The 20,634-nt window shown below is 31.0% G+C and overlaps 1 protein-coding gene across 4 annotated transcripts in view; it reads left to right on the forward strand.

The window, feature by feature from the left end:
- Positions 1 to 20,634, forward strand: part of ck (unconventional myosin-VIIa ck) — a 129,913-nt gene that overhangs the window by 75,022 nt on the left and 34,257 nt on the right. For all 4 annotated transcript variants that reach the window (XM_076484705.1, XM_076484707.1, XM_076484708.1 and 1 more), the window contains exons 19-33: positions 157 to 279; positions 1,200 to 1,307; positions 1,617 to 1,748; positions 3,475 to 3,546; positions 4,158 to 4,364; positions 4,706 to 4,783; positions 8,268 to 8,366; positions 9,516 to 9,733; positions 11,612 to 11,729; positions 13,543 to 13,845; positions 14,320 to 14,547; positions 14,898 to 15,071; positions 15,957 to 16,201; positions 16,624 to 16,787; positions 18,946 to 19,258. In XM_076484705.1, the coding sequence (XP_076340820.1) occupies positions 157 to 279; positions 1,200 to 1,307; positions 1,617 to 1,748; positions 3,475 to 3,546; positions 4,158 to 4,364; positions 4,706 to 4,783; positions 8,268 to 8,366; positions 9,516 to 9,733; positions 11,612 to 11,729; positions 13,543 to 13,845; positions 14,320 to 14,547; positions 14,898 to 15,071; positions 15,957 to 16,201; positions 16,624 to 16,787; positions 18,946 to 19,258 (2,582 nt within the window). The remainder of the gene's footprint in view (positions 1 to 156; positions 280 to 1,199; positions 1,308 to 1,616; positions 1,749 to 3,474; positions 3,547 to 4,157; positions 4,365 to 4,705; positions 4,784 to 8,267; positions 8,367 to 9,515; positions 9,734 to 11,611; positions 11,730 to 13,542; positions 13,846 to 14,319; positions 14,548 to 14,897; positions 15,072 to 15,956; positions 16,202 to 16,623; positions 16,788 to 18,945; positions 19,259 to 20,634) is intronic.

Here is a 20,634-nt window from a genome sequence, read left to right on the forward strand (position 1 = left end):
TCTAAACAAAGAAAGTATAATAAGTAAAAGAACTGTGTGATTAATAATGCTACACACACACACACACACACTTTTGAATTGTCAGGTATCACAACTCAACAATAAAAATGTTCACATATTCAAAGTAACAGTCATTAACTGTAATCTTATTGTTAGGCCCGTTGTCGAGGCTTTGTCATTCGACGAGAGTTCCAACACAAAAGGAGAGCCGTGATCAAGATTCAAGCTTTTGTTCGTCGAGTTATAGCCCAAAGGAGATATCGTAAAATGAAGATACAAGTATGTTATTGGATTTGCTAACGTGTTTTTTTTTCTATTTTTTGTTTTTATAAAAGTATTTAGTTCATACAAGATAATATTTTAAGAATGAACTTCAAACATAACAAATAAACTTAGTATTCCAAAAATTGTTTAATTTCAAAGTCTAAGTTCAATGTACACTTTGATCAATGTATGTCATTGGGTTATTCTAGTTTTGGAAAATTCCACTTCTCATCAGTAACCATGAACACAATTTAACCAAAGAGAGATAAGCTGGACCTATGTTTTATTTTATTTTATTTATTTATTTATATATATATATTTATATTGTGTGCGTGTGTGTGTGTGCATGCTATGCTGGTCCTGTTAGGCAAGAGACAAAGGTTACTTTTCAAGAGCTAGCCAGAAATTTGAAATAAAAGTTTCAAAGAAATTTACAGAATATGTATGCAAATATTAGAGAGTTAGTTTCTTTGTATTTTCTGAAATGTAGGAGGTTTAAAATATTTTTAATTTTTGATGAGACATCAGACTGTATAACTGTGTAAATGAGGATTGAAATTATGGATTCTTAAATCACTAGAGCTAAACATTGAAAATTAAAAATAATATAAAATATAAAGTACAATAATAGACCAATGTATACGAATACTTAAATATTTTGCAAACAAAAAAAAATGAAATTTTCTTCTTATACATAATACTGATATTAATTCCTTTTAACAATGTTTTACACTAATGAAAAGGTGCATCTACCAGTGTTTTACCTCTGATTTTTTTTTCTTGACGTGGAAGGAAAGAAATTACGTTTTTATTAAATTTCCAAATGATGCTTATTAGTATGTATAACTGTTACATACAATTTCATAGCATTTATTGCAAAAAATATTGTACTCTTGCCTTTCTAATGATTTGACTTTTTGTTTCCCTTATTGCAGCGCCGACATGTTCTTGAAGCTCTAAGATTAAGGGAACAAGAAGAAGCCATGTTGAAAAAACAAATGAACCCTAAAAAGGCTAGGGAAATAGCAGAACAGAAATACAGGGTATGCTTAAGAAACCATTTTGTGCATTAACTGAAAAATTAACTATTCTTTTTCTAATCTAGCTACATATTTGGGTTGTAAAGAAATAGTTATAGTAAGTTTTGTAAATGTAGGGCAGTATTTTTTGTTGTAATCATTAATAGTTGAAGCTAAAATGCATCTTGAAATTTTTCATTTCTAAAGTATCTGATATAAGTATACTTATATCAGATTGAAAACTCCATAAAATAATAGAGAATAACTAAACAGTTATAATAGGTAAATTTTCATCTTTTTTCTTGGGTTAAAGTCTTTGGACATTTTTTTCAGGAACGTCTGCAAGAATTAGAATTAAGATTGAAGGAAGAAGAGATTGCTGCTAAGAAAAACATTGAACAGAAGAAAGCAGCCATAAATGATGCAGTCATACGACAAGATGAACCTCTTGATGATTCAAAGCTGGTAAGCTGGTCTTTTAACAACTGAAACTTTTACTGTATCCTAAAACGTAAGTGATTAATAACAACCTTATAACATACAATATTAAAGATAATTATGGTAATGGTGAGCAAAAAGGGTATAAAAGGCAAGGATTATGAGAAAGCCACATCTTGATCCTGTATAAAGGGTACAGCCATATTTTGATAGCGTGCATTGTGATTGATTTCTACCTAACCAAAGTGCCACACTATTAAAATCCTTTAAAAATCTGTGTGCTCATGCTGTGTACAGTTTTATTAATGTGAATCCATTTGTGACTCCTGGGATTCAAATATTGAATGGAAGTGTGTAGAGATCAGTGTTTTGGCTGGTCAAGGATACTCCGTCAAAGTTTGCAGCGAGGTAGTATGTTTCAATAATAACTATATGAAAACCTCTAAAGAAGTGTATCTAAAACTGGTAATTTGAGTGATAGAAGTGGTTGAGGTAGAAATCCTAAACTCTCTGTACATTTCTTGGGTTGCACTTCTCTAAATTAATGCAACTCTATCTAGTTTAAAATACTGTCAGATTCTGATTTCTTAAGTCATTTTTATAGGACCATGACTTGTAAGGTGTGGATTCATTTTTTAGCAAGACAATGATTCCAAGCAAAAGTGGTAAAATGGTACCTTCATGTGAAAGAGATTAATAGAACACTTCCAAACACAATTTGGCCTGCACAGGTTCTCAGTAAAAATGTTATTGAGACTTATGGGTTTTTGTAAAAACAGAGACTGCCAATAGGTGACCATATAACATTACTGAATTGTGGGGAAGATGATAGGACATTTGGAAAATTATTATGGTCATACATCAATAAATTGCATAAAAGCACATAAACAAGGTCTAATGCTCTGTGTCCACATAAAAAAACACTTGTGCATTGTATAGCTTATTTACTTTTCTGTTTTTTGTGGTAATGTCTTCCTCCATTAATAAATTTTAACTACTTACCATTACTATTTATGCAGTATATTAGGTTCTTAAAAAAATGCCTTAGTAGTGATGACTAGTGGATTGACTGTTTAGTTCTGTTGGCACATTTGTATGGCAAAAAAAAAGATCCTTGGTTCAGTCCTATAAACAGAAAATGCAAAAACAGTATTACATTACTACCACATAATAACTGGTGGTGCTTAGGTAGTAGTTGTTTTATGACCCTGAAATAAAGTCTGAGAACAGCACTTGTTTTTGAGAGAGGGGAAAATGAAGTTAACTATTGAGTTGTTAAAAAGTTTTACTAATGCTGGCTAGTGGATGAATCCTGTAGGTCAGCTAGTAAAACACTTATTTGGTGTGTGCTGCTGGTCCAAGATTCAGTCCTGCTCATGAGAAATTCAAAAATAAGAATCTCACTTTACATTAAGAAGAGATGGTATGTTTTTTATCTTACAAAGTGGAATGTCTTCATTGGGTAAAATATTGTTACTACTTTACAGGGATTTTGTACATTTTTTACTGTATGCATGCCTTACTGACATGTTTAATAGCACAAATATACTAAAACTGGTGTAGTGTACTTCCTGCCTTTTTCCATCTTTTAGCTTAACACGTTTAACAGAACAAATATATTATCACTTATTTAATACAGTTGTCATAGTTTTTTCCCATTTTTTAGTTGATACAGTAGTTTTAGTTCAGATGTGAAAGTGATACTTGTGTTTTGTTAATTCTTTAAATACACAATGTGCTATATTTATAACAGGTGGATGCTATGTTTGATTTCCTGCCACGAACAGATTCCACAATGGAACAAATGGCTCCATCAGCTTTTAAGGTAAAACTTTTTTGCATTTTTCTTTATGTTGTTCTGTTTGAATCTAGCAAAATATTAATTTTAAGCTATATTTGTGGCTTCTATCATCCAGACAAAAGAAAGTCATAACTTTAATAAAACCAGACGCCTTGAGTCTCATGTCTAAACTGTGAAAGAGATGCTTCATCTTAGCTCATATTTATCTATGAGCTACTACAAAATGCCTGTACTTAACAAAAAAAAGTGTAATACTTGTTTTATGTGTTGCTCTGTACTTCACGTATTATTAATATCTGTATAACCTCATGTATTATAATTTCACATTTAGTTATATGTGGTTGCACAACATAGGTGCAATGGCAGTCCAATAACATATAAATGGCTATATATGTCATGATATTGAATTGTTAAAATCTTTTACCACTGAACCTTATCCAATGATTTTTAACTTTAGAGAACTAAAATGGTGGCTCATATTAATTATGAACTTTTATTGATTTAATTGTAGTAACTACAAGAAAGGTCAGTAAAACGTTTGATTATAATTACAAAATAAATTTTTTTTTAATCAAAAAAAGTTCTGTAAATTTATGTAAACTACATAATAAACTAAACATCTATATATCACTTAGGATTTGGAGCGTCCTCGAGAAGCTATGTTGGAAGGAGCAGAGGTAGAGGGTTCAGTACCAGCTCCACCTAAAGACCAGGAAGATCTGTCTGAATACACATTTCAGAAGTTTGCTTCTGCCTACTTTCAGGGTAACATCAGCCATCAGTACCAACGTCGTGAACTTAAAACATCCCTTCATCCTCTACCAACACAAGGAGACACACTGGTTAGTATGCATAGCTAATACTAATACATGTTCACAAGTAGAGAGAGGGAATTTAGCAGGTTTGAAGAAAACCTGCTCTATGTGAAAATTAATTACACTATTTAGGATCTTGTTTAATTATTTACTTCCTGGGTGGGTTGTGTGTCTAACAGATAAATCATATCTATACAAGGTGTTTACCATTTTATAAAGTATGTTTTATATATATATTCTTCAATTACAAGAATGGCTACAAAATTTTGCAGTGTTTAATAAGTGTAGTTTTAATGTTTTCATAGTATTTTAGAAAGTATTGTTATGTGCAGTTTATAAACATTTTTCATGAATAATTACTTTTTTAGGCTGCATTAGCACTTTGGATCACCATCCTAAGATTTATGGGGGACCTCCCAGAACCAAAGTTTCATACTATGGATCGGGTGAGTGTAATTACACTTGAAGCTTTGATAGCTGTTGGTATCATGCACATGATTACAACAGGTTGTTTTATATCTACACAACAAGGAGGTGATTATTTTTGTGTGTAATAAAAGCCCAGTTTTAACATGTTTTTGTGCTTATACTATCTGTTTATAAAGAAAAACAAATAGTTTAAATGTTGACCATAATAAATTATTTACTCACAATTATTAATTTTAATAGATAAAGTATAATTTTATATGTTAAGTAATCTCACATTTTATTACATTAAATTCCTGGTCTTTGACTTTAATATTGTTAAAAAAAGAAAGCTCAAGTGAAATCTACAATGAAAGTTTCAATATGCAACTGTAGTTTTGTTCTATTCCTCCAAGCACTTGGTTCATGAATATATTTATTATAACTTTTTCTCCCTTTCAAAGTTAATAACACTTCGTGTTTTATTCATATTTTTTCTGATATGGTTTCTTACCTCTTCCCACAAAACAAAACTTCTCGGCTAGCACTTCCCTCTATTGGCACAAATGTTGAACACACTCCACTGTCTTTCAATGTCCCACTTTTGTATATACACATGCCAATGAAAATGCAGCAGCTTCTCACCAATAGGAGTGGGACATCTCTCCTATCATAACCGTTGCCCTTTTCACATCTGCACTTGTAAATCACATCTTAATCGGCAGTAATACTGTACAGAAGTGCTGGTTTTTGCTTACAGATTTGTCAGAATTTTCCATTATACTAATAACTTAGTGTTTCTTTACTATTTATTTAAATTTTCACATATTGGTCTTGTGACAGGCTGATTTTTATATCAACATTTATATTTTCAGGAATCTTTTTGATAAGTTATTGTGGATCTCACTTTGCAGCAAGCAGTGCCTGACTGAGTATACATTTTTGAATCTGCATTGTCCATTGTACAATCATGTTTGATGTCAATCACATTGTAGCCCTCTCTACCACGTACCTGATGTACAGTTCCAGTTGCTGTTGGATGCTGGTTATGTGTCTTCATTTATTGTTATCTATGATGACTAAACTTTTATGGCACAGGTTTGGGTTAGGCACACCATAGAGATGGGGTATTTCATAGAACTGCTAGTAGTTCTTTCTGTGTCAGTGTTATGTTTGCCAATTGTCAATCAAAGGCTTTTACATGTGCTTCTTAATAGTATAAATATATATAGTTTTGTTGTTAGGCTTAGGATCCTCCTACAGTAGGTGTCTGTGACCTGGTGGATGTAAATTCGAAAAAATGAACAAACAGCATTCTCTTTACTTGGTTTCAAAATAATGTATATGTATGTATATATTCAGAACTAGTTAAATGTATGTACAAATTCCTTACACTATAAATAATCATAGATACTATATAGTTCTCCTCTTCTAAGGTCCGGCATGGCCAGGTGGATGAGGCATTGGACTCGTAATCTGAGGGTAGTGGATTCGAATCACTGTTACATCAAACATGCTTGCCCTTTCAGCCATGGGAGCATTATAATGTGACAGTCAATTCCACTATTTGTTGGTAAAAGAGTAGCCCAAGAGTTGGCAGTGGGTAGTGATGACTAGCTGCCTTCCCTCTAGTCTTATGCTGCTTCATTAGGGATTGCTAGCACGGAAAGCCCTCGTGTAGCTTTGCACAAAATTCAAAAACAAATCTTCTCTCCTTGTTAAAAGTTCACTTAGGCCTGTTTGATTGCTTTAGAATTTCAGTTGACAAGCCAAACGTTTTTTCTCTATTATTATCGTCAAACTATCCAAACATAGTTCCTTTAAATTTCATTGAGTTATAATATTTGTATCCTATACTTCTACAATTGTCTGCTCCTTTTTTTGTATTTCATCCTACTTCCAGTAAATATCTATTTTTTGTCAAAGTCCACAAAGGCAGGTTCAGTTACGTTAGAACTCTCTTTGATGAAATAAACTGTTCTTCTTATCTCTTTCAACACTGTTAGTCTTGCTCCAATATATACCAACCATTGGACCTATGATAATTGTGAGGCCTTCCTTCTCTGTCCAAACCTCTCTTTTGCATGACTTTACTTTGTTTCTCATCTGCTATGTCTTTGTCTGTCTGCTATTTTCTGGTCACTGTACACCCTCAACATCAATAAATTTGATATGACATTCCATAATCTTGGCATCAATAAGTTATAAACACAATATACAATTGTAACTAAGTTACATAATTAAACTTGTCATAACATTTACTTTAAATTTAATAATTGTTTGTATCTCTCGTCTTGTGAAGAAAACTAAACAATAATAAAATATTCACTTATAAAATAAATAAATTAATAATACCAATACTAAATAGTCTTTTGTACCATGATACTCTAGTGGTTTGTTGCTCCATAAATATGTTCATCCTGGACCATACACTCATGAACTAACATAAGTAAAGCAGGCAGAGATTTGCTGCCCATCTCTAATACTCCATGGTAGTGAAACTTTTTTTCCTATTGTGAACCTGCCATCAATGATGCTGCCAGGTTTTGACTGATTGCCTCCATTTACATGGTAGCTCTGCTTTTCAAAATAGGATATTGCACCACCTTTTGTACTGTTTCTGGCAATGCAGTCCTCAGGACTCTCCAGTCAATATTTTCCCACTTTCTTCTAGTAGTGTATGGGAGTCCTTACCACTTAACAGTTCCGAGCTGCTATGGTGGTGAGCCTTAGGAGGAGAGGCCTCTTGAGTGATGAATCATACTATTCTGTACAGAGGAGGGTGATGGCATTCTGCAGGTGTTGCTGGCATATTGCACTTCCTATAGCAGACCTGATGTACAATTCCAGATGCTGCCAGGTTTTGGTTGTAACACTACACTATTCCTGTCTATATATCTGATTGATTGTTTTTTTTCCTACCATGGCATTTCTTCTTCCTGCCATCCTCTAGATGTACATTCTTGATTAGTCTTGTTTTGGTTGGAAATTGCTCTGGTCACAATTAGTATTATGTGAGATGACTTTGTGCCCTTCATACTGCAGACCTTATTAATTTCAATCTCCTTTTGGTGGAAATAATGATCATTGTCATGTGGATATGCAGAAGTGGAAGGTGGAAGGTTAGTGGTGTGCATTGAAAATTTGTGCCAGCAGAGGGCAGTGCTACTCAAGAAAAGCTGTTTTGTGAGAATTGGTAAGTAACTATCACGAATGCATTTTCACTGTAGGAAATGCTAATTTTCTACCATGAGAACAGTTTTGTAGGACATTCACTATCATAGGTTCAGTGAGCTTAATAGTTGTTTTACTTTATTGCTTTTTTATGAATACAGTGATTGCTGCTTCAGGAGTTCATAGTATTAATTTCTCCTTCCCAATGCTAATTCTGTCACATTTTAAGAATTTAACTTTTATCTTGTTTATGGAGCTAACTTCTGTTTAGATGAAACACTGTTTATTTCACATGTAAAAGTACTTTTACTTGGGCCATTTTTTATGCATTTTTCGTATTTTACTTTTTAGGACAATACCTCAGTCATGAGTAAAGTGACTGCCACTTTGGGAAGAAACTTCATCAAGAGTAAAGAGTTTCAAGAAGCTCAGCTAATGGGTGTTGACACTGTAAGTTTCAGTGCTCTTGTTTTCTACAAAATTAAATCTTACTTAATGTTCTCATGTAAAAAGATTTAGAGGTAAATAATATAAGTGCCATTAATAGATTATATTTGTAAATGTACAAATATAAGGTTAAAGTCTCTAAGAAGATCAGATGTTAATATGGTGAACAAAATTTTTTTCACAGGAGTTCTCATATACAACTTTCTAAATCAAAACTAAATCATGTGTTAATTCACCTCTAGTGGTGTGAGACTGCTTTACAATTGTTAATAAGGCAGAGATACATCATGGTTCTAGAGATACAATTTTGTGAGTGATCAGCTTTAGAAAGTATACATATTACAAGAGTGATTTTGGCATCTCCAAAAAACTTAACTCCAAAGATTAAGACTTTAAGTAAAATGTAGCCTGTGTTGTCTATAAGTAATCTTTTAGTAATTGACCATGTATGTTTGAACTCTTGGCTCAGTCATATCAGTAACCTTAATTTTAGATTATAAGCCACTTTATTTGCCTTTTTTTCATTCAAATACAATTCTTCCACCTAATTTTAACTATCTGCAACAACAGTTATTTGTTTCCACTGGATGGTTGACCATCCTTTTGTTTGTTTATAAAATATTTATTATTGTTCATCTTCACACTGAATCTTGGCTCTTCCATTCAAACAACAAAGAAAATTTCTCATTCCACATATTAGAGTCCACAGTTTGGAATACTCAGGCATCATCATGCTCTTATCTTTTCTGAACTCAGTGAATTACTAATTATATTTGTTTTAGTTTTTTGACTGCAAGTAGTAAGTTATTATACAATATCTTATATATGCAGATGATATTTCAGTAAGTTTTATTTGTCCACATAGTTTTTAATTTGTATATTTTAGCTGTAATTGATATGTTGCTAAGTGCTTTTATTTTCTGGTTTCAAATTAGTATAAAGTCTATAAAACTGTATTAAATGTAGTGTGACACAAAGACAGGATACAAATAGTGCCATGTATTATAAGTTTGCTCTAAATGTTTTGCTTATAGCAAAATTTTCGTTCCTATTCAAGCAGTGTAGTGTATTTGAAAGTTTATGATCTAAGATGTAAGATAGCTCTATCAAGACAAATATGGTAAACCTAAATATTTTTATTCTTGTCCTCAGGATATCTACACAAAACAGAAATCTCGCAGCATTCGCAATAAATTAGTGTCCCTTACTTTAAAAAAGAAAAACAAGCTGACAGAAGATGTCAGAAGAAGACTTCAGGAAGAAGATTTAACAGCTGATAGCTACAGTTCTTGGCTCGAAAGCCGCCCAACCTCTAATCTCGAAAAACTTCATTTCATTATTGGCCATGGGATTCTTCGAGAAGAATTACGGTAAATCTCTTTTCTTTTATTTATCCAAAATTAAAAATATTTTAAACAATGTTTAGATAGTGAAGAATCCTTTTTTGTATAAAATTGCACTAGATGATTTCAAAGAAATAATATTTTTTAATTGATATTTTTATTTTTAACTAGCTTCTAGCTACCATGTTGTTTATTACAACATTTTATTGTTATATTCTGTTTTATATCTTTTATATCAAAATATTTTATGCATTGCAGACAAATTCAGTATGATTTGGGATAATTATTTACATTAAAATACATATGCAAAATTATTATTACAACTCGTTGTTTTCTGGGAAATTAAATTTTATCCTCCATCCATCATGTCTAGAACCAACTCATTTATCATCCTTAGCTTGTTCTAGGGTAGAAACATTGCTAATGCAAATCATTAAATTAAAACCTAGTACTTACATTTAATTAGGTACCTGAAATAGACAGAACTTTCCACTTTACATAGTAGAGATCCCACCCCAGTGGCTCAGCAATAAGTCTGAGAACTTATAATGTTAAGATCTGGTTTTGATATTTGCATGACAAAGCTTACATAGCCAATTCTTCAGTTTCATGCTTTAAAAAAAAGTGCATAAACTCCTTAATTCTGGTCAAGGGCTACGCCATCTTGCTTGTTAACTTGCATTCAAACTTTTATTGAACTACTATTTTAAGAAATTAGTTAGATCATCATTGAGTTTGGTATCAAATTGTAGTTTATAATTCAAGTTTTAATATTATACATCATTTAATTTCTACATTTAAAAGTAAATATTAAAAACACACTCCTAAATATTGATTTTTGTGTGTTGCATGGTATATTGAATGCAGCTTTGGTTCAAATTAGATGTTTGTGATGTCCAAATATAAAGTCTATAGTTTCTTATGAATTAGGAATTTAAATTACTGATATTGACAAGATGGAATCTAAAATAAAAACCTCCTATCTCTTCTATTTGCTGAAATATCCCTATATGTACTGAATCCTACCCACCCCCTTTGTATTTTGGGAGAAACATGCTTCTTAAAGCTCATAATGTCCACCAAGTGACTTTCTCAGTATAATTGATTTATACAGTTGCTAAATTAATTCTTTTATATCTTAGATTCAAAAAGGTAAGGTAATTTTATTGTGAATCACAGCTAGTACAAGGTCACTACTACCCAAAGTCACGACTAATTCAAATTTATTGAGTGATAATAAACTCATTGTTATACTGAATCACAATGAGAGCTATCTACTTTTTATAATTAAAACAAACATCAATTGTAACCTGCATCACAGTGAGAATAACTTTATTTCTATCCATAATTATAGCTAAATCAAATTTCAATACTACTCCAAATCATGATGAAAGAAAGCACATTAATTACTGCTATAAGAATTTCCTTGTCGTGTTTGTTCATGTTTAGAGTGCATTCTTTCATGGGTATAGCAAATCAATAGTATGCTTAATTACAGGTAGAAAAAATTTAGTTGAAAAATAAACCTTTGACATTTATATGCCAAGGTGCAGATAATATATATTGTAATTTATATCAAAAGAGCTAGTATTTATAATATAAATTATCTGTATCTTGGCATATAAAACTCAGGAGTCTAGAATAATGTAGTTGTTACTGACATATAAAAGAAAGTTTCTCTGAAGTTTTCCAAAACTATTTTGGTGGTGCAAGCCATTTGTAATTAATAAGCATGTAGGAAAAGTTCATTTGGAAGCTTTCTGAGATGCTACCTTTACAGATAATGAGAATACTGTTTTATAAAGACCAGAAGCTGTAAGACTCGAGTGTTCTGTTTATCTTCATATGAGATTTTACCTTTAGAAACTAAAAGTAAGGATTAATATCTATCGTTAATTTCTTCAGTGATGAGATCTATGCTCAGATATGTAAACAACTAACCAACAATCCCAACAAAAGTTCTCATGCTCGAGGGTGGATTCTGTTGTCTCTGTGTGTTGGCTGTTTTGCTCCATCTGAGAAGGTAACTAGATCATCAGAAGTTAATATTATATTTTACTTTATGCATATCTTTTTTTACATTTTGATATTTCTGTTTCTGTTTTGTTTGTTTTAAAACTTGTATTTTAAATATTTTTATCGAAGGGAAAATAATAATAGTACACAGTTGTCATGTTGTCAAATATTATTAAACCTCACTCAACTTCAACTATTTAAGTTTTTATAATAAATTTTGTTTAATGAGCAGAAGTGTTTTAGCATAGGTGGTTGAGCTGAAAATATACTTTTTAACATTTATATTAAACTAAATGTTTCCTGCTAATGATACAGAACATTCTACATCATGGAGACTGTAACAAATTATTTTGAATCTTTAAGTGATTTATAGGTTTTAACTATTTTGTCTTCTTTAAAATATAAATCACTCTTTTTTTTTTTAATTACAAAACAAGATTATTTCAAAATATGTTTTCAACAGAAATGCTTCATGTTGTAAAATGTTATTTAAATTTTGGGTGGAACTTTTTCATAAAATTTTAGTAGCAATTTTTATTTGAACGTCTCCGTCTGTTATTCAGTAAAAGTTGTAGCCATAAATCTTATTTCAAATAATGTATCAATCTTCTAATCTCCAGTGCAATAATTATTGAGTTATTTATATATAACTAATAAATATAGACCAGTGTATAGTTTCTAAGGATATCAGTTGTGACACTTTATTTTTAAGATGCTTTCTAATTACATTTTTAGTTGACATCTTAGTTTAAGATGTTCAGTTCTAGACTCTGCTCTGCTCTCTTAGAATCACAATATAATTAATGGTGATTTTAAAAAATACTTGTTGGATTGTGATATTTCATTTGCAGAGACAATTTTGTGCTCAAAATTTTCTTTATTGATTATGAAAACAAAAAACTAAGGATTCTACACAACATACTCACTTAAGAAATTGTGTTACTAAGAAACATTCCTTTTATACTTCATAATTCTGCTAAAATCTTGGAATTTTTTAAGACTGAATTTTATTCATTGTTAAATTGTTCAAATTACTTTTATCTTACTGTTAGCATGCCATACTATGGATTTAGTGTTAGAAACTCGTGTTCCATCACTGCAAAAACAAATCTTACACTGTACTTTGGAATTAAGGGTGCACTATAAGAGTAACAATCAAATCCCATTATTCAGTCTCAAAAGAGTAGCCTAAGAATTAGTGGTGAGTGATGTAGACTAGTTGCCCTCAAATTTATCATTTCAATATGGGGGATAGCTAGCATGGGTAGCCTACATTTAGCTTTTGCTTTGTAAACATGTATATTTATGAAATATATTTTTGAAAAGAAAAGTTAGAAATAAGATACTTCTGAGAATGTATTAAGTCTATGTTATGTTTTACAAAAACGGTAATGAAGATTTTTTATGTAGACCTAATTCTCAAGTATGTCAAAACTTTATGATCATCATTATATGTACTTTCAAATTTTATTTGGAGTTTTAACTTTTCAGTCTTTAATTTTTGAAACTAATTTTATAAGTAAAACATGAATCACTAAGCTAAGGTTCTAGTAAAAGAAACTGTAGGTTTTATAAACGTATGGTGCTGTGAGTGAGGTTGTAAAACTTTATTAAAGCTGCAACATTTTCTTGCTATCATGTCCATTGTGTAAGTATGCACTCCTGTCAAAATACCTCTTCAAAGTAAAAAAACAGTTTTATAGTTGGAGAAAATTTTTTATAAATATTGTATTCTTTTTTTGCAGTTTAATTGTATTTCACTGTTCAGAAAGATTGAGTAATTTGATTTATATTGTTGTTGTTTTTTTTCATTTGTTTAGTTTGTAAAATATCTTCTAAACTTTATACGAGAAGGCCCACCTGGTTATGCCCCTTACTGTGAAGAGAGGTTACGTAGGACATTTATGCATGGAACACGTGGTCAACCTCCATCCTGGTTGGAGCTACAAGCCACCAAATCAAAGAAACCTCTTATGCTACCCATCACATTCATGGATGGTAACACTAAGACATTGCTGGCTGATTCAGCTACTACAGCGAGAGAACTTTGTGCTCAGTTATCAGACAAGATTGGCTTACAGGATCAGTTTGGTTTCTCTCTTTACATTGCCCTTTTTGATAAGGTCATTGTTTGATGGCATTTCACATTTTATGTTGCATAATTGAGTCTCTTTTTTTTAAGAATATTTTTTTAAAATAGATAAACCAACTTCTAGCTAATATACTAGGAGTATTAAACACTATACGAACACAGATGGTGAAACTTTACAAAAAGTTGTAATTGATTAGTTGCAGTTTTTGACATAAAATTGCCTTTTTTCTTTTGGTTGAATTTAAAAATAACCTACAGATATGATAATCTATCATAATAAAGTTTATTTTTAGGAAAATATAAGATTTCATGTGTCATACAGTGATTATAGTATAATGACAGTGTTTCTGTAAATAGTATACTGGCATTATTTTCACTAATACACAGAAATCACATCATAGGTTTAGAACACAAATAGCCAAAATACTATAACTTACCTCATTAGCCACTTGCTAATAAGAATCTATAATAAGACGAAATATTTTGTCCCTTTGAAATAATGCAGGTATCATCCCTTGGAAGTGGAGGGGAGCATGTTATGGATGCTATTTCTCAGTGTGAACAGTATGCTAAGGAACAAGGAGCACAAGAACGCAATGCTCCTTGGAGGCTTTTTTTCAGAAAAGAGATTTTTGCTCCCTGGCATGATCCAACAGAAGATCCTGTAGCAACAAACTTGATCTTCCAGCAAGTTGTTCGAGGAGTGAAGTTTGGAGAATACCGCTGTGATAAGGTAATTTTGCATTTTCATAAATTCCTTTTTATTTCTAAAGTTCACACTTTGGATTAACAGCTTAATTATGAGCTATTGCTTAGTTGTTGTTTTTTTTAGCACCAGTATAGTGGAATTCATAAGATTGGTATTATTAGTATCAACACTTTTGTGAGAAGTAAAACTTGAGAAAATTTTGGTTATTAACTGTTCAACTCTATTTTAAAAAGACTTATAGTCTGTAAGTTATAAGGCAAGAGTTCATAACTCTTATAAATAATAATGTTAAGTAAGTGGCTGTAGTTTAAGTATTTTTTTCATAATACAGAAAAAATTGAGTTTATAAATAAAAGCATTTTATTACTTAACAGGAAGAAGATTTGGCCATGATTGCAGCTCAGCAATATTACATAGAACATGGAGTAGAACTTGTAATGGATCATCTTGGAGCATTGTTACCAAACTGTATACCAGATTATTGTCTTCAAGCTAGTGAGAAATCCATAGAAAAATGGGCAGGGTTAATTGTGACAGCTTACAAAAAGGTAAAAATATGTAACAAGTATATGTCACCATGTTCAAAATTTTATATTTTCTAATTTCCAGGAACATAATTTTAAAACACATTAAGTTTATGTGAATGTTTTACAAACTACTGAAGGATATGAAGTATTATACCTTAAAGGCAGATAAATATTTGGCTGTAAGCTGATATTTTAAAAATTGGAACTTTATATGCAAAAACGGCTCGTTTGGGTTGAGAAAATATTTTACATAGAAGAGCGACACACATTTTACATTTCGACACACAGTTACACAACCCCTTTCAAACATGTGGTCAGCTTCCGGTCAGTTACCTCTTTCTTTGTGAACCTGACGATGACCGAAGAAGGTCGAAACGTTGTTCGCTCTTCTATGTAAAATATTTTCTCAACCCAAACGAGCCGTTTTTGCATATAAATTTCTCAACAAGTGGGTTTCTCGACATCACTGAAAAATTGGAACTGCTTTCTTAAATTGTTTGAGAAATTTATTTTACAGAAGTAGGACATCGTGATGCATCTCTGAATTGAAACAGAAATTATCTTAACTTTATTTTAATAATATTCTAAAACCAGGGCTTCTTGCAGTATCCCCAGTTTTTAATTTTAGTAATTGTATATTGATAAATTTAGTAAGCTATTTTTGAACTTTGAAATTCATAAGAAGCTTTGTATGTATGCATACTAAGGGGGCCCTGTTGAGAAAAAACAAAAACAGTTAAAAATATTTATAACATTACTCTTTATTTAGACATGATTTTTTAGAGCACTTATGTGACACATGTAAAACAAAAAAAAGTTTTATATAATTGCATAACCACAGATTAGCATTAAAGAAAAAGCTCTGGCATAATGTTTTGGCTGATCCATTTAACTCTTTTTGCCCAGAGTTATTATTATCGAGAACGGGTTCCACCTCTGAGAGTTAAAGAAGACATCGTAGACTATGCAAAGTTTAAATGGCCGCTACTGTTTTCTCGTTTCTATGAAGCTTTACGAGCCTCAGGACCACACCTTCCAAAGAATGATGTCATTATAGCTATTAATTGGACTGGTGTATATGTTGTAGATGACCAAGAACAAGTGCTACTGGAACTGTCTTTTCCAGAAATTACATCTGTAGTTAGTCAAAAGTAAGTAGGTGTTATTAGCATACAGTAAAGCATCCACAGATACTAATAGAATGGTTTTTCCCTATGAATTAAGGTTGTAGTTTAATTGTGAATAGCTATTAAGTAATGTGTCAGTTGATAAGTACCATTGGGATTAGCAAGTATTTGAATTATTGTAAAATTTAATTTATATATGCATTAGAACTTATCATTTCCAAAAGAACAGGTAGTGGAATTTAACTGATGTTATACTGCTTGCATTATAAATTTATTCAATTAAATTAATGTACTCATCAACTTGTTAATACTTTACTTTGAACAAACTCTTGTTCTGTTTTGAGATTTCCAATGACTCAAAGTATGATACACTATACAAAGACTGTGTGTTTTCCAACTGATATTCAGGTTTTTTATAAAACTTGTTTTTAACTAAATGTTCTCAGAGGTAATCGGCCATTTGTTCAGACTTTCACCCTGAGTACCATTAGAGGTGAGGACTTTACTTTCCAATCCCCCAACTCCGATGATATTCATGAACTAATTGAATTTTTCTTGAGTGGTTTAAAGGCACGTTCACGATTTGTTATAGCCATTCAAGATTATACTGGTAAGTTGAATTTTTAGAACTTTTTGTTTTTCAGAAAACTGACTTAGCTTATTGAAACTTTGTAGGCATTTCTTCTCTCTGTTATTACAAAATAGGTAGTTAAAAGGGCTTGTATTTGTTTGGGAGAGAGGTATTTCATTCACATACATTATTTTTAATTTTTAACATTACTTTTAAAACTAAAGTTTTCTTGAAATTTGATAGCTTCTGGTTCAACATGATACATTTTAAATAATGAATGAAACATTTTAATAAACTATGTTTGAAAATAATATGCATAATATTTGTTTGTTTGTTTTTCCATAAAGACTAACTGACTTTCTAAAGTTACTTAAGTTCAAAACACTTTTGCTTTGATCAGTGGTTGGTCACTGTTGTGTGTTTAGAATGTATTTACATCCTAAAGGTATGTGTTTAAAGAGTTATACTTTATCCTTTTTAATATTTAAACTTCTTAAATACATATATGTATATCTTAATTTCTAAATACTTATATATTAATGTATTGTTTGTTAATACCATACAGTGTAATTGGTATTTTAACCCAATTTATATAAGTTGGTGTGATTTCACCTAGCTTTGTGTTCTAATTTAAGTTGTAGTAAATAATTTTTGTTCTTTTTTATTTCATTTAACTATGGTTCATGTTAGATTTAACATTACCTTTAAGCACTGTTCTTTAATTCCAATTTGACTGTACTCTGGATTTAGCAATGTAAGTATTGTTTTGTGATGTATTGATATTTGTTATTGAACTAGCTGGTTAATGGTTTAATAATGAGGTGTTATATCTAATTTTGACTAAAATAACTACTAAAGTTCAGTTGCACCCAAAAGCAAAATGTATGAGATTGAGTTAGATACACAGGGAGTTTCACTGTAAAATTCTAAATTCAATATTTAATTTAATGCTTCTAGAATGCTCACTCAGTTCCTAGTATTTGAAATTTCAGGATGTGTTTTCATATGGTGTTAGCTTTGTTCATGTAATTTCACTATAGTTGACAAAATTGTTAAATACTTATAAATATTTTGCTTTTTAAATCAAAAGCACAATATACATTACTGTATAAAAATGTTAGGACAAAATAAAACAAAAAAGGTCTGAGGCTATTTTCAAATTAAAATGAAAGGTAAATCACAGTTGAAACATCAAAATTTTATTAATATTCATATTTAGTGTAATAGAAACTCAATGGAAGTGCTTGAGTTCAGCAAACAGTTAATATTTTTTGTGTCCCCCTTTTGCTTTAATAACTTCAGGCACTCTTTCAGGTATTATTGCCACATATTTAATCAAAGTGTCCTTTGAGATTTTGCTCCAAATGTCTCTAATACATGTTTATAAAGGTTTTTAGAAATTAACTTTTGTCACTTTTTTATCTGTGAAATCCCAGATCTGCTCAATTGGTTGAGATTGGGACTGTGTGGGAGCCATTGCAGCAGCATTTGAATGCCTCTAGCAATTTCTTTCTTTCTTAGCTAAAAATTTCTGCATAGCTTGAATGAATGTGTGGAGTCATTATTTTCTTGTATTTGAATCGTTTACCAATAGTATGTAAATCACTGGGTATACCATGACAGAGAATCTGATGGTACTTATGCTGGTTCATTATTCCATCTATTTTGCAAATATTTCCTGTTGTATCAGCAGAAAAACACCCCTCAAACCATCACAGTACCACTTCCATCATGATGTTGAAATTTACATAGTGTAATGGCATGGAAGAATTAGCCTTATAAAATGAAAATAATGACAAAATATTCTCTTGTCCTAACACTTTTGCACAGTACTGTACAACTGTGTTTATTTATTCTAATTAATGTTAAATATAAAAAATATGATGTTTTTGTGTTGTTTATCTTCAGCTTTCAACACAGACAAATTCTTAGTTTGTGCAACTATAATAGTTGTTTAGGAAGCTTAACAAAAATCTAAAAACATGATATTATACTTATTTTTGTCATAATTGTATATTGATTTAAATATCAAGAAAAACTAGTGTATATTTGGGCTCATTAATGAACATGGTTTTTTCATTTTTTTTCCTTTTTTGTTTACTTTATGATACATGTGTGTTTTGAATGTTTAATGAAACTGAGAAAGCACTTAAATTCATTTTTTTCATTACTGCCATTTTATTGTTATGTCTTGCAGGAGAATCACAGTCCTACTTGTCATTTAGCAAAGGAGACTTGATTGTTCTAGAAGATGGTAACTTAGGAGATACAGTGGCCAACAATACATGGTGCACAGGAAGAAGTGAGAAGACTGGTGAGAAAGGTGACTTCCCATCAGAATGTGTTTACGTGTTGCCTTGTTTAGCCAAACCACCACTTGCCATCTTGTCATTATTTACACAGGAAGGAGCAGAACAAGGAAAACGGCTCATTGCCTATCCTCAGTCTAATGGACCTGAACCACAAGACAAACCCCATACATTAGAGGAGTATGCACTTGACCATTTTAGGTAAGACACATCTTCCCACTTTCGTGCTGAACTTCTTGCAAATGTGTGTGTGTGTGTGTAGAATGTGATGCTGTATAGTTTGGTGTGTTAATAAAAGAAATATGTTTCAGTTTTCTGGCTATGTATTATAATAAATCACAATAGTATGCAAATTAACCTTTGATTTAAATGGTTCAGTGAGGAAAGTTCTAGGTGAATGATATCTGCATGTGTCACTTATCTTACCTAAATTTTAGAGGTTTGAAAAGTATTTTTCTAAGAGATATTTATTTCTTTTCATATAGATAATTACATAGTTTAATAATGAATATTTTACCTTCTTAGACAAATCAAGTATTTGTTCCAACTATTAAATTAATATAAAAGATGTAATAGTTACATTTTGTTTAAACACTCACATTATGTTCTCCTCACTACTAAAGATTATTTTATGTCATCCCCCACTAATGGATCAACAATATATCTGTGGACTTATAGTGCTAGAAACTCAATTTTGATACCAGTGCTGGGCAAAGCACAGGTTGTCCATTGTGTAACCTTATGCCTAACTACAAATAAACATTATTTTATGTCACATAACACAGCATTATATATCTCCTAAACTAATGCTTGAATCTGTATCTTGAAGTAATCAGGATAGAGGGGAAACATAAAGTTTGGTATGTTGTTTAAACCTAATAATTTAAATTTCAAAACATCACTGAATTTATGTTTAACAGTACTCTAAACAGTGCTTGACCCTAGAACCCATACTTATCAGAAAGTTCAGCATAAGTTTCTAGTACAAACCTCAAGTGCAATTTTTGATAGTCACAATGTAACTTTAAATGAAAATTTAGTTTTCATCATGAGTTTATCTATTGTGTTTCATGTTTCAGTATGAAATAGTTATCTTTTTATAATCTCATTATTGAAATTCCTATGAAATTGATTTAGATAAGACTTAAATTCACCATCAGCTGTATTTCAGTTAAAAAATATGGAAGGCTGGTCCTTTCAGGGTGATTTGCAAATGCTTTATAACATTTTTACTCTATGAAAAGGCATAAGAAGTCTATTGTTGTTACTTGATTTTGAGAAAATATTTCAATTCGTTTCATGAACTTTCTGTCAGAAAATCAATTATCATGTTAGGTTTAAATTTTATATCATTTTATGTCATTCAGAATATTCACTCTAACCAAAAATAACAGAATAATACCTGAACGTTGTTTGAAAATATGTTAAGTATTGTAATTGTATGCAAAGTTCTTGTATGAGATTAGAATGCACTGATTTTCATTTGGGTATCTTTGCTGGGAGTAATATTTCTGGCTGTAATCTCAGTTTCTTAGAAATTTTGCATGGTAAGGAAATTTAGCTTATTTGAATACTCA

This window comes from Tachypleus tridentatus, chromosome 13 (genome assembly GCF_004210375.1).
Source record: "Tachypleus tridentatus isolate NWPU-2018 chromosome 13, ASM421037v1, whole genome shotgun sequence".
NCBI classification, from domain to species: Eukaryota; Metazoa; Arthropoda; class Merostomata; order Xiphosura; family Limulidae; genus Tachypleus; species Tachypleus tridentatus.